The sequence below is a fragment of the Anabrus simplex genome, chromosome 6 (assembly GCF_040414725.1).
Source record: "Anabrus simplex isolate iqAnaSimp1 chromosome 6, ASM4041472v1, whole genome shotgun sequence".
Lineage (NCBI taxonomy): Eukaryota > Metazoa > Arthropoda > Insecta > Orthoptera > Tettigoniidae > Anabrus > Anabrus simplex.
Window position 1 is genome coordinate 79,778,015 of NC_090270.1, and position 16,192 is coordinate 79,794,206.

Sequence of the window (16,192 nt, forward strand, 5' to 3'; positions counted from 1 at the left end):
TACAAGATTGTGAGCAACTGCAACGTGACCTCGAAAATGTTGTGAGATGGACAGCAGGCAATGGTATGTTGATAAACGGGGCTAAAAGTCAGGTTGTGAGTTTCACAAATAGGAAAAGTCCTCTCAGTTTTAATTACTGCGTTGATGGGGTGAAAGTTCCTTTTGGGGATCATTGTAAGTATCTAGGTGTTAATATAAGGAAAGATCTTCACTGGGGTAATCACATAAATGGGATTGTAAATAAAGGGTACCGATCTCTGCACATGGTTATGAGGGTGTTTAGGGGTTGTAGTAAGGATGTAAAGGAGAGTGCATATAAGTCTCTGGTAAGACTCCAACTAGAGTATGGTTCCAGTGTATGGGACCCTCACCAGGATTACCTGATTCAAGAACTGGAAAAAATCCAAAGAAAAGCAGCTCGATTTGTTCTGGGTGATTTCCGACAAAAGAGTAGTGTTACAAAAATGTTGCAATGTTTGGGTTGGGAAGAACTGAAAGAAGAAGAGCTGCTCGACTAAGTGGTATGTTCCGAGCTGTCAGCGGAGAGATGGCGTGGAATGACATTAGTAGACGAATAGGTTTGAATGGCGTCTATAAAAGTAGGAAAGAACACAATATGAAGATAAAGTTGGAATTCAAGAGGACAAACTGGGGCAAATATTCATTTATAGGAAGGGGAGTTAGGGATTGGAATAACTTACCAAGGGAGATGTTCAATAAATTTCCAATTTCTTTGAAATCATTTCGGATAAGGCTAGGAAAGCAACAGATAGGGAATCTGCCACCTGGGCGACTGCCCTAAATGCAGATCAGTATTGATTGATATTGAGTGTCTCATATAGTCAGGAAGCACAACGCTCTCAAGGATTCGTTCTGATGGGACTCTAAATTCTGTGAAGTGCTGTTTCATTCTCGTGACTCCACAGATATTAAATATTGCAACATCCAATAGATAAAATAATTTTTTCTTACATGACTTATCATACCTACACATTACAGGGAAAGATGACAAGTGCCGATTCTGTTTATCTATACCATTCATGCAGGCACAACGGATAACTTGGCCTACATACAAAAAGAAATGTCTTTCGATTAATGCTAAATTTAGGCATTATAACTCTGTTATTAAACCAGAAGCAACTTATGCTTGTGAAACATTATTTAAACTCAATACTAGATCAACAACAGAACGCTTACAAAGAGTTGATCGAAGGATACTCAGGACGATCATAAACAAGAAACATCAGGTGGATGGACAGTGGAGATTGTTGCCGAATGAGGTTATCTATCGGGAAAGTGAGTCCATCACAGACACGATGAGAAAAAGAAGAATTGCCTTTTTTTGTCATATATTTCGACTAAGTGATAACAGAGTTTTAAAACAATTATTTAATTACTTTTGGAATAGTAAATCAAAAAACAATTGGTTTAAAGAAGTCCAAAGTGATTTGTAGGAGTTGAATATTACCATGCAAACCATAGAAAACAGAGGCGAGAAAAGTATTTTGAAGAATAAATGCATCAGGCTTCCTCTGACCACTGTACAGAGGAAACAATATGTTATAATGGATGCGAAGAGGGCAGCCAGGTCAACCAGACTCAAGACATTTTGGGAGAAGAAAAGGAAGACAAATTTGTTTTAGTCTGATTTAAGTGCTCCAATGTGGGCGTAAACTCTGTAAATAAATAAATAAATAAATAAATTTGATTTTGAGATTGCAATATTGGTTTTCTACCTCATTTGCCTGTGCCGATTAATTTTGTATTTTTCATGTCAAGTGGTTGGAACAGTGACAACTTTCCTGTCCATCCATTTTAGTCTCATCATATTGTGTGAATACAAAAACATGGTCTTCCTCTTCTCCATTTTCCCCAACCTGAACTCTTCTGGCATATTTTTTCTATTGACATGCACTGTTCATTCTGCATTTGTTTTCTTGGAAGACAAATTTAGGAACAAGGATGGTGAAGTTATCAACAAACTCTGTGCCCCTTGCCAAGACATGGTTCCGTAAGTTGCATGACTATAGTTTCACTCAACAACATTCCAGTCACTTCCGCTTGGGCTGGGTTTTTTCCTGTATAAATAGAAAACTGCAGACAGTATCCACTGTCAGACTCACAAATTTTTCAATTTTTATGCCAACTGAGGCCCTTTTCTGTGGATTAAATTTGATGTAGCACAATCTTCCTTTAAGGTTTACTAGATTTTCATTACTGCTATATCCTGCTCTGTATGGTAAACATATCTGAAATTCTGTAGCAAATGGTTTACAATGGGTGTAATTTTTTTGAACCTGTCATTTTCCATGAGGGTTTCATTGTTTATGAAATGTAGAAATTTAGAAAGGGTTACAATTCTTTTGAACGGCATTATTTCAAATAAAAAGGAGTGAGTACCGACTTTCGGATGGACCAATATGATTGTAGGGTGGGTTTCCCTATTTGAGCCACGAGAATACATAAAGCAATTGGTGTTGTGGGAAACCACTCGCTCAAATGGGATGTGGTGGGATTTACTGCAAAAAAATGATCAGCAAAATTGTTTGTTTCGGTTACTATTTCATCCTATAAAGAGTCGTGAACCATGTGCTGAAAATGCTTAGAGGGGAGGGGTCGGAAGGGGGGCTCCTGTTTCTAATGGGGATTTAGTCCAGAAAATTCTGTAAAACTTTATTTGGATTGTTTATCACCTGTTCTCCAATTCCAATCTTCTTCCTTTGCCTTTTTTTTTCCCCCAGGCAGGCTGGGCTTCATCATCACTGTCACATTCAAACTCTTCCTCACTTCCTCAATTATACATTCCTGGAAACTAGGTTTTCCCATATTATTCATTCAAATTACGTGGTCCCGTGAGCATCCTAATTAAATCACTTTGTAAAAATCCTGCATTACCTGTTCATCGAAGGAACGATTTTCCAGATCAACCGTCCAAAAATTTCAGTCCCATCAACACAATTCTCAATCACACGTTTATCAAGAAACTGTCTCATGCTGACGTAATTTCTCAGTAATAATAGAAAAAAGAAAAAAGTAATCTGAAAACAGAAATGACGGGAAGAAACAATAACACACATCTAACACCTTGCAGATATCCTTTCTCAGTAAAAATTGATAAAAAAGGTCATCGGATGGTTGTATAAATCGACAAGTAATCAGTTAATTCAGTTGAATGAGATGGATGAGAATTAAGTTTTCAGAATTTTTGTCAAAAACATGGTTTTTGCAAAAAACAAAAGCACATTTATAATGAATCAGCTTCAAATTTGCACGTATTTGTTAAATTCTCAGCTGAAATTAGCATATTGTTGCATTTTAAATTTTGGAAACAGTGTTTCATACCTTAAAAAAAAAGGATTTTTAACTCGTAAAACAAAAATTTGCAGTCATCACAAATGCTAAGTTTTCCAGCCCCTGGTAATGGGTTAATATCACAAGTGAAATGGGCTTTAGAATCATTCTTTCCAGTAATTTGTGGAGGTGACACAGAAGCACTTTAGTTGGGAACTTTGGAAGTATCTCTGTACGACCCTTAGAGAGAAAGAGAGAGTCCGAACTTAATCTTTTGTTGCGTTGAGAATGCCGAAAGTAAAACCACCTAAAGCTGTACAAGAAAATGATGGCAGAAAACTGATGATCTTTACCTTAGAAAACCTGCACAGGGTGACTGTCATCTATTGCAACACAGAATAAGGTAAGTACTGAACACTAAGTTGCACAGTGAGGAATGTTGTTGATCGATATTGCGTTACGTTACCCAGCAATGATTTCTTTCTTTCCCCCAGATATTTTTCTTGTGGAATGCTATTGTAACGATAGCATGTAGCTATTCAGCGATTTTACAGGAAGAAATACATGCGAAACTTGGAAGGACTGGGAATATACCAGGTGATCCTTTTGAGATGTCAGAAAAGTAAACCGTAATATATACGGGATTAATGTACATAATTCAGAGCAGTTTGTTGCAATATGAGCAGGAAGGTCGGAAATTTTGGAAGAGTGGAGGTTTCTATACTGGAGCCGCATGACGGCGCAAGCATTCATGACAAACAAACATGGTAGTCTATTGGAACAGTAATACCAATATAATGGTCCGTTATTGGACATTATAAATTTTCCAGCTAACTCATTCTTGGTTGCCTGCGTTTCACCCTCGTGTGCTAAGCTAGGCTCGTCAGTTTGGACTTAGCACACCACCCAAGACGCAAGGCTAGTGCATACTGTGGAGGCCACTGCATAGGCTATTTGAAGCCACCAGCAGTGCCAATGCACTATGAGAGCTATGTCTCATTTCCAAAAATAGATGCCTGCCTGGCCATCAAATGATGTAGACGTTGATTCCCATAGGGAACCTAAAATATTTGTCCTGAATGAGTAAATTTATAATACCAATATAATGGTCCGTTATTGGACATTATAAATTTTCCAGCTAACTCATTCTTGGTTGCCTGAGTTTCGCCCTCGTGTGCTAAGCTAGGCTCGTCAGTGGCTTCAAATAGCCTATGCAGTGGCCTCCACAGTATGCACTAGCCTTGCGTCTTGGGTGGTGTGCTAAGTCCCAACTGACGAGCCTAGCTTAGCACACAAGGGCGAAACGCAGGCAACCAAGAATGAGTTAGCTGGAAAATTTATAATGTCCAATAACGGACCATTATATTGGTATTATAAATTTACTCATTCAGGACAAATATTTTAGGTTCCCTATGGGAATCAACGTCTACATCTATTGGAACAGTGCATGAGCGTCGTATGGAACGTGAAATCTTTTAGCGTTACATGGACCCAGTAAGCTTTCAAGATGCTGGTACAACTGATACTGCACCCCTTCACATTGGGACGTTGTGAAAATGGCACAACATGTTCCTGGCCAATGGTCTGCCTATGCCTCACGCACATAGAAGAGTGCGTAACAGGAACAGCGAGGAAGATATTCGGAAAGCCATGACTCACGGTCCATAGAACTTGCAAAACTCCTTGTCTACCAGAGAATCACGTTCCATACAGTACGTATCATAAGACTTTCGGATGGTACCTCAAAATGTATTGTTACGTGCCAGTCCCATGGTAGCTCCTTTCGGCATTTCCAGGAAGGCACTGGTAACTCAGACGACCTGGAATCTCCCAGCCAGCCTGTGGGGTGGGGCTGGCCCTTCCGTGTATTGTTCTCGGAAGCCAGCTTACCTGTGAATTTCTTTGAGATTCAAGGGGAGTGTTCTGCCTTCAGTGAGTTTCGTGAAATTTCTGGATCAAATTACGCGAGCTATAAAAAGGGAGACTAGCCCCGAGAAAAGTCAGTCAGAGTTGGACCCTGAGGGGGAGTCAGTGTGACACTCAGCGAGTTGGGGTTCGGTGGCTGGGCTGAGGGCGACAAAGGTGTTGGCTGTCACCAGTGTCCCACCGAGGTCTGAACGAGGAGCTGTTGTTGTGGTGTCGGAGAGACCAGTGAGTGCGCGGACTGGATCGACGGAACAAAAGACTATACTGTGTGTTTGTGTATTTCTGCGTGAGTCAGGGAGGGGTCGCGAGCGTGAAGGTAAAGGGACCTGTGTTAATGTTCACTGTTGTGAGTATTGTAATGCTGTTGAATCCTGTTGAGTTGTTTGGTTGCTCACTGCATGAGACTGTGTGAAGTATAAGTGGAGTCGAACCAACGAACATCGTCGTGTGTTGTATAGCCAGTGACACTGTGTTCAAATCCAGCTGTCTACGCACAGTGGCTGTAGGAGGTGACTGGACTTTGGGAAAGTGAAAGTAAAGATTAGCATCCCAGGTAAAGGAACGAGCTGGACCCCTGCTATGCCACAAGGTAGAGGGACTTGCGAATAGACTTATAATTAGTGTGGTCATTCATAACTGGTTAGAATTGTGTGTGTGTAAATATGTGTGTGTGCACTTATTAGGTCATCCTGAAATAAATTAGAGTAACCAAACAGATGGAGTTTTATTCGTAACAGTATCGATAACGCAAGCAAAGTGCCAGCAGGCATTGGTGCAACGTAGTTACTCAACCAGTCTCAAACTTTATAAACATGATGTGCAAGAAGGAGATAGCATATGATCAATAGTTACCATGATGTTTATGGACGAAGCCAAATTTCCTGTTATTGGCTGAGTCAAAACTTATACCGCTATCAGTTTGGGAGCTGAGAATCCATGTGTTTCCTACAAACTGGGACCAGCCAGTCCTAAAGTCAGCATATCTACACCCCGTTCTTGTTTGTGGAGGAAACTGATCATGCTGTTAATTAACAAGTTATGCTCCAAGAGTCTACACTCTGTCAATTAGAGCAAGATGGGGGTAATGAAGACCATTATCTTTCAACATATCGGCGATTTGCCACACTGGGCTTTAATGAGACATTCAACCATCGTTGGTGGACCCATACCATGGCCCACAAAAGAGCATGGACTTAACGCCTCCAGACTTTTGCGTGTGAGAGTACATCAAGTCAGTGGTGTATGGACAAAGACCACAGAACGAAGCCGTTCTTTGATTCAAGATTACAGTGGTCTTTGCACACATCACTCCAGAGATGCTGTATGCCACATGACGCAATTCGTCTGCCTGGTATGATCTATGCCACGACTGCAATGGTGGCCGTGTTGAGTGCTAATGTGTTGGGCATGAAACTCGTGACACTCCTACACACGTAGATACCACTAACAGGTAAAAAATTAGAATGTTTTCTTGTATATAATGACTTACTCATTTCACATCTCAAATGGATCATACTGTATTATTATTTAGATTCTTTTAGACATGTGCCAAAAGTACATTTCTCAGTAAACGAATACCTTCTTTCAATTTTTTTTAGCTTTTTCTTACAGTTTTTGAGTAATTTTGGTTAATATTTGTAGGCCAATCTATGGATCACTTTTTGAGCATGTTAGGTCAACAAAATCCAGGTCTAGGTTATGTGTGTTATATTTGTAAGTCCAGTATTATTTCAGAATTGTTAATTCATCACTGCATCAAGTTAGGCTGTAATGCAGTTTGAGAATTTCCAGATTTTACTGATCCAACTTCTACTTACCTATTTTTAAAAACTTGACATTTTTCTATACAAGTGGGATACAGGTATATATCTTGAACTGTACTATAAATCTAACATTCACACGAAATCAATAACATAATACAATGTAACAAAGTTGCTTAATATAAATAGGGCAGCTATTTTGTATTACCTGAAGTCAGAAATTAATCTCTGCTGAAGTGCAATGCATCCTGTCTGTGTTCCTTCATCTTTTTTTATATGATTCTTATTCTGTTCATGCATAAGGAAATTGGAATTGAAACAAAGTATGAATAAAATGCAGCACCAAATATACCTGGCGGTAAACTTCGTAATGGGCAATCCAAAAGCAGCTACAGGGATTGTATCACCCACTTCCAGGTACTGTGCATCATCCACCTGAGGCCAAAGCGATGCTAAAGGCTCGTCATCATGGTGCCGGGAGTCTTTCCGCATAGCTGCTTGCTCACGGGATTTTAATCTCTCTATTTGCCGTTGTTCTCTTATCCTTTGAACATCCCACCTAAAAATAACATACACAATGACAATAAAATATTATGAAAGAAAATGACAATAAAAGACTAGAAAGAAAGAAAAGTAATAGGAGACATTTGTCAAACAAAACAACAGTTTATAATTTCTAGTTAGGTCATTGGATGATAAGGGAACAGCCTCAAAGCATAATTAGAAATATATCAACTGCAGGTAAAAATGATCAAATCTTAAATTTTCTATACAGATATAACAAAAAAAAAAAAAAAAATCTTTACGTAACATGTACCTAAAGCCCCCTGCACATGGGGATAGCAGTGGTGGCCAGTACTGGCAGCTAGAAGTGGCAGCGAGTGAAATGGCCGGACAGTAGTCTTACACACGAGGGCAGTGACGGCTTCTAGTGGCAGCCAACAGCTAGCTTTTGTGTGAAAGTTGGGGGTGCAACATTGTCAGAGGATGTGTGAGAACATGGAGGAGGTTGATGAAGAATAAGAGGAAGCTGTTGATGAGGCTATAAGTGATATTGTACGTAGTTTAAGCGAGGAGCTTAAAGAAATATTTACCAAAAATAGGGTACACAGATGTCATCAGTGCCTGCTCCACTTCCTTTTCATTCACTCACTTTCAGGAGTTCACCTCCGTACGTGGCATTCATAGTCTCTATATGTGCTCTCAGAAAACTAAAGTTGGGAAATGTGACCCCTAGTCCTATTAATTCACACTTTGACTGTATCTTTGAACTCTTCCTCTTCGCCTTGTTGGCATAATCAGAATGACAAACGTTCCATAACAGTTCATAGTTAATGTAAGTTTCTATAAATGTACCCATTTTACATTAGCAGTTGGTTTAGTCTTCGCTTCTTCAGATTGTGAACACATTTTGCAACGAAAGTAAATACGTAAAGTGAATCACAAAAGTAGTTCTACCTTCAACAGTCTAGCAATCTACTGGCGGCCAGTACCTTTTAAGACATGTTCAATACTGGCTGCCACTAGGTCACATGACCCTGTTACTGGCCCTCTGGCGGCCACCAACTCAAGCATGTTTGAGTTTAGTGGATGCCAGTAGCCAACTGGACGTTGAAGTGGAAGTACACTTGCACACGGGGACAGTAGAGGGGTAATTACTAGGGAACAGTATATAAATTTTCTTCTTCCTAGCCTTTTCCCCATTTTATCGGAGACTGCACTTGATGCAGATTTGACTCAGTTTTATGACTGGATGTCCTGATGCCAACCCTATGTGAAGGGATGTATTCACTAACTGTATGTTTCTGTAGCATTTGGCAGTGTGGTGTGCTGTACGTACTAGTGATGGGACATTCGATTCATTTTATTGAATCGATTAATTTGATTCCGTTCACGTTACTGAATCGATACAGTGATCCGATTCACGGCACATTAGTCACTGCTCCTACTGCATCTGTGTAATATGTGCTGGTAAGACAGCAGCAACAGTATTCAGTGCTCACAGCTGCCATCTGGTCTTCATACTATGAACTCCTTTCTTAGAAAAAAATGATAGTCGCTCTAATACATCGAAGGTTTCCGGCGACGCAGGGTGGGAAAGGTTAGGATTAGAAAGGCAGCAGCCATGGCCTGAATTAAGGTACAGTCCCAGCATTTCCTGGTGTGAAAATGGAGAAACTACGGAAAACCATCTTAACGGCTGCCGACGGTGGGATTCGAACCCGCCACCCCCGAATGCACGTGCATAGCTACGCGATACTAACCGCACGACAACTCACTCAGTCATTTTAGAAAATATGTATTTTTTTCCATCAGCTGAGGATTTTTTAAATCGTCATATTTTGTATAGGCTACCCGAGATGTACAGTAGCCCGCTAGTTTTCTGATTCAACACGTCTGTCCACATATGATTGAAGTCTTGTGCAACGATGTGACATATGAACTGAGAGAATACTGAGCCGTTCTTCCCAATATAAAACAGGTACTTTTGAGTGGTCATGAGCATGACTCATAGTCATAGGGCAGGCTAGAGTCGAGTTTAATTGTCAAATGTCAACCAAGTTATAATACTAAGATTCATTAAACTAATAAATAGTATAACCTAATAGCCTACCTAATTACTAGCTACTTCAGAATTATGTTTTGACTACCTTTTTAACACTGCAAATAAATCCATCTATTATTTAAACCTCCCTGTAAAAAGAGGACAGTGAATGCAAATGGGTATTATTTTCAAATGAGCTGAGTTCGAGAGTCCATTATAGCATACGATACTTTCTGTGTACCATGGCTCACTGTATGTCTCACTGCAGCGGAAGCTCGGCTCTTCGCCAGTGTCCAGTGAGCCTATAAGCAGCCGTGTGTATCTTGTGTGTCACTGAGCCGCGCTTGTTCGCGATTCTTTCGGTGTGCATTGGCTCACTGTATGTCTCGCCGCAGCGGAAGCTCAGCTCTCCGCGTGTCCAGTGAGCTGATAAGGAGCCGTGTGTATCTTGTGTCTCACTGAGCCGGGCTCGTTCATGATTATTTCGATGTGCCATGATTCACTGTCTCACTGCAGCGGAACCTCGGCTCCCCGTCAACGTCCAGCGAGTACGCCACTCAGCACTGTCCGCTGGGAGTAGGCCGAATCGTGTGCCGTCAGCTCTTCGTTCCTGTGAATCGATTCACTGGGACACTTGAATGAATCGATGCACTGCTTCGAATCATGCATTCAGTAGCCAACACTGGTACGTACTGTAGATGAAAAGTGTAAGACAAACACAAACACCCAGTACACGAGCGGCAGAATTAACATGGGGAAAAAACGGAAGAACTTGATAATAGTGTTTTTGGATTTGGAAAAAGCATATGACAGGGTGGAGAGAGGAAAAATATGGGTATGTTAAGAAAAACATAACACCTCACAAGCACCAATCAGAAAAGTTCAGATGATGTACGAGGATAATCCCAAAAATAAGGTCTTTTTTTTAAAAAAAATAAATACAGAACTCTGTTCGTGTGACTGTTGGTCACAATATTGTGAAGAGTGTTTCCCGCGCTCGCATATAATCACGTGCACGCCACGCTGAGGCACACAGTCTCAGCTTGGCAGCCGCTGAGAATGGAGCATCCGTTGCATGTTGCCGCCAAGTGTGATGTGCGCCCAGTTGTTCGGTTTTTGAACGCAAAAAGTATTGAACCGATTGAAATCCATTGCCAATTGACGGAAGTGTATTGTGAGTCATACATGTATGTCAAAAATGTTCGTAAGTGGTGTAGAGAGTTTGCAGTCGGTCGGACTGAAATTCACGACAAACAAAGGAGCGGGAGACCGCCAATTTGCGTCAAGACAGTCATGAAGGTTGAGCAAATCATGCATGAAGATCAGCGGATTACCCTGGATGATCTCTGCACTTTGGTTCCTGAGGTTTCCCGAAACGCCCCTCACAGAATTTTAAAGGCAAAGTTGAAATACCGGAAGGTGTGCGCAAGATGGATGCCACGCATGCTGACTGAAGACCACATGCGGCAAGGAGTTGATTCTTCCCGCGCATTTCTTCTACGCTTTGCAGCCGAACAGGATAACTTTTTGGACTCAATTGTCACGGGTGATGAAACCTGGGCATTCCACTTTACACCTGAGACCAAACAACAATCACGCCAGTGGCGGCATCCCTCTTTACCAAAGCCGCGGAAATTCAAGCAAACACAGTCTGCCGGTAAAGTCATGACAACTGTGTTTAGGGATCGAAAAGGGGTATTGTTGGTCGACTTTATGCCCGCTGGGAGCACAATTAACGCCGACAGGTACTGTGAGACCCTGAAAAATCTCAGACAGGCAATTCAGAACCGGAGAAGAGGAATGTGTAGCAAGGGCGTAAACATTCTCATGACAAGGCTTTCCTGGACTCGCCCGGCAAACCATTGCTCTCCTGCAACAATTTTAGTGGAACATCATCACCCACCAACCCTATAGTCCCGCCTTGGTGCCCAGTGACTATCATTTGTTCCCAAAGTTGAAAGAACATTTGGCTGGAAAGCGATTCAGCACTGACGATCAGGTGAAAGATGAGGTTCACAACTTCCTGAACACCATGGCGGCAAGCTGGTATGACATGGGCATACAAAAAAGTCACAGCATCTACAAAAATGCATCGGCTGAAATGGTGACACGGAGAAAAATAGCTAAATGTACAAGCTGTAAAATGATGTAAACCATTGTAGAAATAAACAGGTCTATGTATTGCGACGTTTTGGCAGGGTAAATAAGTAAATAAAGGAGTACAGAACCTGGTGGGAGCATTCTATTTCTAAGATTTGTTAAAAAACACACACACGCGCAGAGAGAGAGAGAGAGCGCGCGCGCGCTTACAACTTACACAAGTACACGGTTCGCGCTCTCTCTCTTCCTTAGTTTCTCGCTTTTTCTCACCCTACACAGGTCTACATTCACACACAAGGTTCCACGCTGCACGGCTACACATTCACTCCTTTGACGTCAGTCCGCACAGTAGCACGCTAGTCCGATATCACGGCAGTCCACACAGGTCACGACAGTATCTGCTGTTCACTTAATCCGTCAAACTCCGTCCGCAGTCTGTACACGTCGTCACCCAGTGTTCTCCCTTCGCGCTGCTCCAGAACCCCCAAAGTACTTCTCCAGCAGCCGGATCCAAGAGACTCACGCACACGACATCAGGGAAACAGGAACGAGTCCTCAACTCCAACAGGCAGATATTCCAACAGGCTGACATCCCCAGCCCAGGATACCAGTGAACTCAATTCGCTCTCACTCACTCACTCAGTAACTGCAGTCAGGTCGTTCCTCTCTTATATACCTGCGCTGGCCCTTCTAGAATAGTCCAGATGCTCGATGGATCCAGGAACCTCGCGAGATGAAGACTCCAGATTAATCGTGGAGTCATTTCCATACTCCTCTGCTACGGGACTGTGGGCGGAAGTGAGTGGGGCTGGCCTAGCACTTAAGTGCTACTCGTGACTGGCGGGGTTGAAGTAAGGGGGTGGGCCGAATATGGTGACGAGTCAGGCCCATACCAAGTTGGCATGGCGGACGCTATAACCATTACAGTATTTATAAAAAAAATAGGAGACCTTATTTTTGGGATTACTTTCGTATGATGGTTGTGAAAGTAGTATGAAAGTAGGAGATGGAAGATCTCACTGGTTTAAAACAAGAAGAGGTGTCCAACAAGGGAGTTCTCTTTGCCCATTGCTCTTCATTTCACTCATGGATACTATTATAAACAAACTCAAAGAAATAGATAAGGAGGATCTTAATGTATTTGTTTTTGCTGATGATATTGCCATTTGGGGAGAAACAGAGAGATATTCATAGGAGACTGGATCTTTGGAACACCAAGTTTAAAAAATATAAATTAACTGTGAGAAAGAGCAAAGCAATGGTACTGAAAGGTAGCAGGACAAATACACCTTGTAACCTCACCCTCAAGGGAGAGAAGACTGAATGTGTGATTACTTTTAAATATCTGGGGAGTACAATATCAAATGACAGAAGTGCCAAAAACAAAGTGTTGAACAGGGTGCAAAAAGGATCCAACTTCTTCCATCAAATATAGAACACAGTATGGAACAAGGGAGTTCCTCAGAGGGCTAAACGGACCCTGTTTAAGACTTATCTCCTGTCCATCATGACACTTAGTCTGGAGAGTTGAGTCATACATTCAACTGTACGCCATTGTTATGAAGTTCCTTAGATTAGCTGTACAGAAAACAAGGCAGGACAGAAATAGGAAAGATCAGATACAAAGAGACCTGCAGGTCAACCTGACCATGGAAGAAAGGCCGAGTGCTGCAAGGCTGAATTGGCTAGGAGACGTTAAGAGGATGCAGGTGACTCGAACACCAAGAAGTATTTTGAAAAGATCGTTCCAGGATGAAGACCAATTTGACACCCTAGAAAAAGGTGGTTAGATCAGATAAGAGAAGACCTAGAGAAGAGAGGAGAAACATGGGATGCCCTAGAGAAAAAAGAAGCATACCAGGACCATAACAAATGGAAGCACATTGTTCTTAAACATCCTACTGGCTCACTGGAAGGAATTCATGATGATGATGATGATGATGATAAAATCCCTAGGCCAGTTGGGAATCAAACCCAGGGCCCTCTGAAGTGAAGGCCAATATGTGGACCAATCAGCCAAGGAGCCAGATATAAATATGTTCTTCTTTCTCTAGTCTAAATGTTGTCCTGACAGCAGGGTTGGTCCTTCTGCATATTAGTCTCTTTACTAAATAATCTGCAGCATTGTACTTATTGACACTGATCCCTTGTACATCTTCTTTCATTTGGTCAAGCCACTGTTTCCTAGTCACCTGCCACTGTGTTCTCGCTACTTCATAGTATACACTCATATCATCCTACATTTCTTCAGGTACTGATACCACGCCATAGCAACAGGGTCAACTCTTGTAATGCCAAAATATCAGTACATACAGTATCCTAATTTTGTGATGTGGAACCATTTGCTTACAGCTATTAGTTACCGGCCAGCATTCGACCATATATAATGCCATCAGACTGATCACAGTGCGATAGGTTTTGGATTTCAGCTATATTAGAATGTTTTGACTGTATGTAGCTTTGGTCACCAATCACTAATTAGCCCAGGCTGTGTTTGTTTTCATTCAAACTTCCATAAATGTCTCCATCTGATATGTATCAGCCCAAATGCTTCAATCCAGAGACCTTAGTGAGTACCGTCCATCGACAGATCCATCTGTTTGTTTACCACACTGCAGTTTTGGACATGTTCATTCTTATTCTATATACTGTACACTAAAGCAGTCTTTCCATATTTGTATTTGCTGCTTTAAGTCTTGAAGTGTCTTACTTGCCAACAAGATATTATTGAGATTCAAAAGATTCCACTAGTGCTGGATATCTGTTGTTACCATGGTCACAAAAAAAAAAAAAAAAAAAAAAAAAAAAAGCGATAAAACCAAGCCTTGGCAAACACCACCTCTGTTGTTGAAAGGAGGTGAAGTCTCAGCTCTGCACTTCACTCTACTGGTGATGTTTTGGTAAAGAGCTGCTCCTTTTTCATCTCCTCGACCCATAGGTTGGTGGCCCGGCAAATTCTTCCATTCAGAAGCCAGTATCTTTAGATCTTTTTATTGTTTTCTGGCCATGACCTCATCCATAAAACTCTTGTCTCAGTCTTTCCCTAAAATTACACCCTTCAATCCTTCCATCAAGTAACGTTGTGAACCACCTTGTATTTTGCAGCAGATGACCAACCATGACATTTTTTCTTTCCGCAACTGTTTTTGACAATATCTTCTTTTCAGCTATTCATGCAAGTACTTCTTCATTTGTTACTCTCTCTATCCAAGATATCTTCATCACTTTCATCCAGCACCATATCTCAAAAGCCTCTGTTGCTCCACGGGTCTAGGTATCAAACACATAAGTTTCTACGCTCCAGATTGTTTTCCTCTCTTGAAGTATTGGAGAACCCAGGAAACGTCAGTTACATTTTGGACCCAATGAAGGGAAAGTCCTGAAGTTCAGCTCTCTGCAGTACAGAGGGTGCAACACTTGCATATACAGTACCTTTGTATATACAAGTGGCTGGCTGTTACAGGGACCAAGAACCTCCAGGAATAAGGAAATCCCCATTTAACAAATGCCACTGGCCCTAAGGAAATCCTCTTGCCTTTGAAGTGAGAAACCACTCCCAAAGGCGGGCAATCCAGGACTATGGCGTAGATGGAGAAGGCAATGGGAAACTGCTCCATTAACCTCTTAGCCGGGCGTGACGAGTTAATTCGTCTACCAATAGTTGATACTCAATTGGGTAATGATGAGTTAACTCGTCTACAGCCTTTGAAAATTGTTATCTACTGGGCGGGACGTGTTAACTCTTTTCTTATTGTTGTTTAGTGTAGTTCTGTGATCGCGTTATAGATGTCAGTAGGTACGAGACTTGCTGCAATAGAATGCGCACTAATATTTCATTGTATTTTTTTCCGTACATAATGGATAAGCGCACTCGTTTGGATGATGAAACTATTCATCTCATTGATTCAGATGACAAATTAGATGACAACTCTTTGGATAGCAATGATAGCACAAGTGGTGAAAGTGACAGTGAACTTGCTTCTGAAAATGAACAAGAGGGAGAAGATATTAGCTTGCCGATAACAAGTGATGCAGCCACTTTGCACTGGCATAGCCAAGGTAATCCTCATGCTCCTTTTACGTTTGTATTGGACAGTAAAATACATATTGATGTAAGTGATTCCAACAAAGCGAGCCTATTGTTCTATTTTAGCCAATTTATAGAGGAGGATCTAATCAAGTTAACATGTGAGCAGATAAATAAATACGCAGAACAATTTTTTGAAGTGCATACGGTATTGAAGCCTCGGTCGCAAACTTGGGATTGGACTCCAACTACCAAACGAGAGATAAAGTTATTCCTATTCATTCTCATTTTTCAAAGAATAATAAAGAAGCCTACTTATGAACTGTACTTTACTAGCAGGGATTCCATCTCGACACCATTCTTCAACAACGTAATGAGTGAGAAAAGGTTTTCATTATTATTGAAATTTTGTCATTTTGTTGATAATAAGACTTTTGATGCCAACATGAGTGGGAAGTTGCTCAAAATCTCGCCTGTTTTGAACCCAATTCGCAAGAAGTGCCAAGAATTATATACACTACAGGAAAACATTTGTGTGGATGA

The 16,192-nt window shown here is 41.3% G+C and overlaps 1 protein-coding gene across 1 annotated transcript in view; it reads right to left on the reverse strand.

Moving 5' to 3' along the window:
• The window catches only part of LOC136875494 (male-specific lethal 1 homolog), a 153,549-nt gene that overhangs the window by 67,887 nt on the left and 69,470 nt on the right, over positions 1-16,192 (reverse strand). The window contains exon 5 of the mRNA XM_067149039.2: positions 7,330-7,536. Coding sequence (XP_067005140.2) covers positions 7,330-7,536 — 207 coding nt within the window. The remainder of the gene's footprint in view (positions 1-7,329; positions 7,537-16,192) is intronic.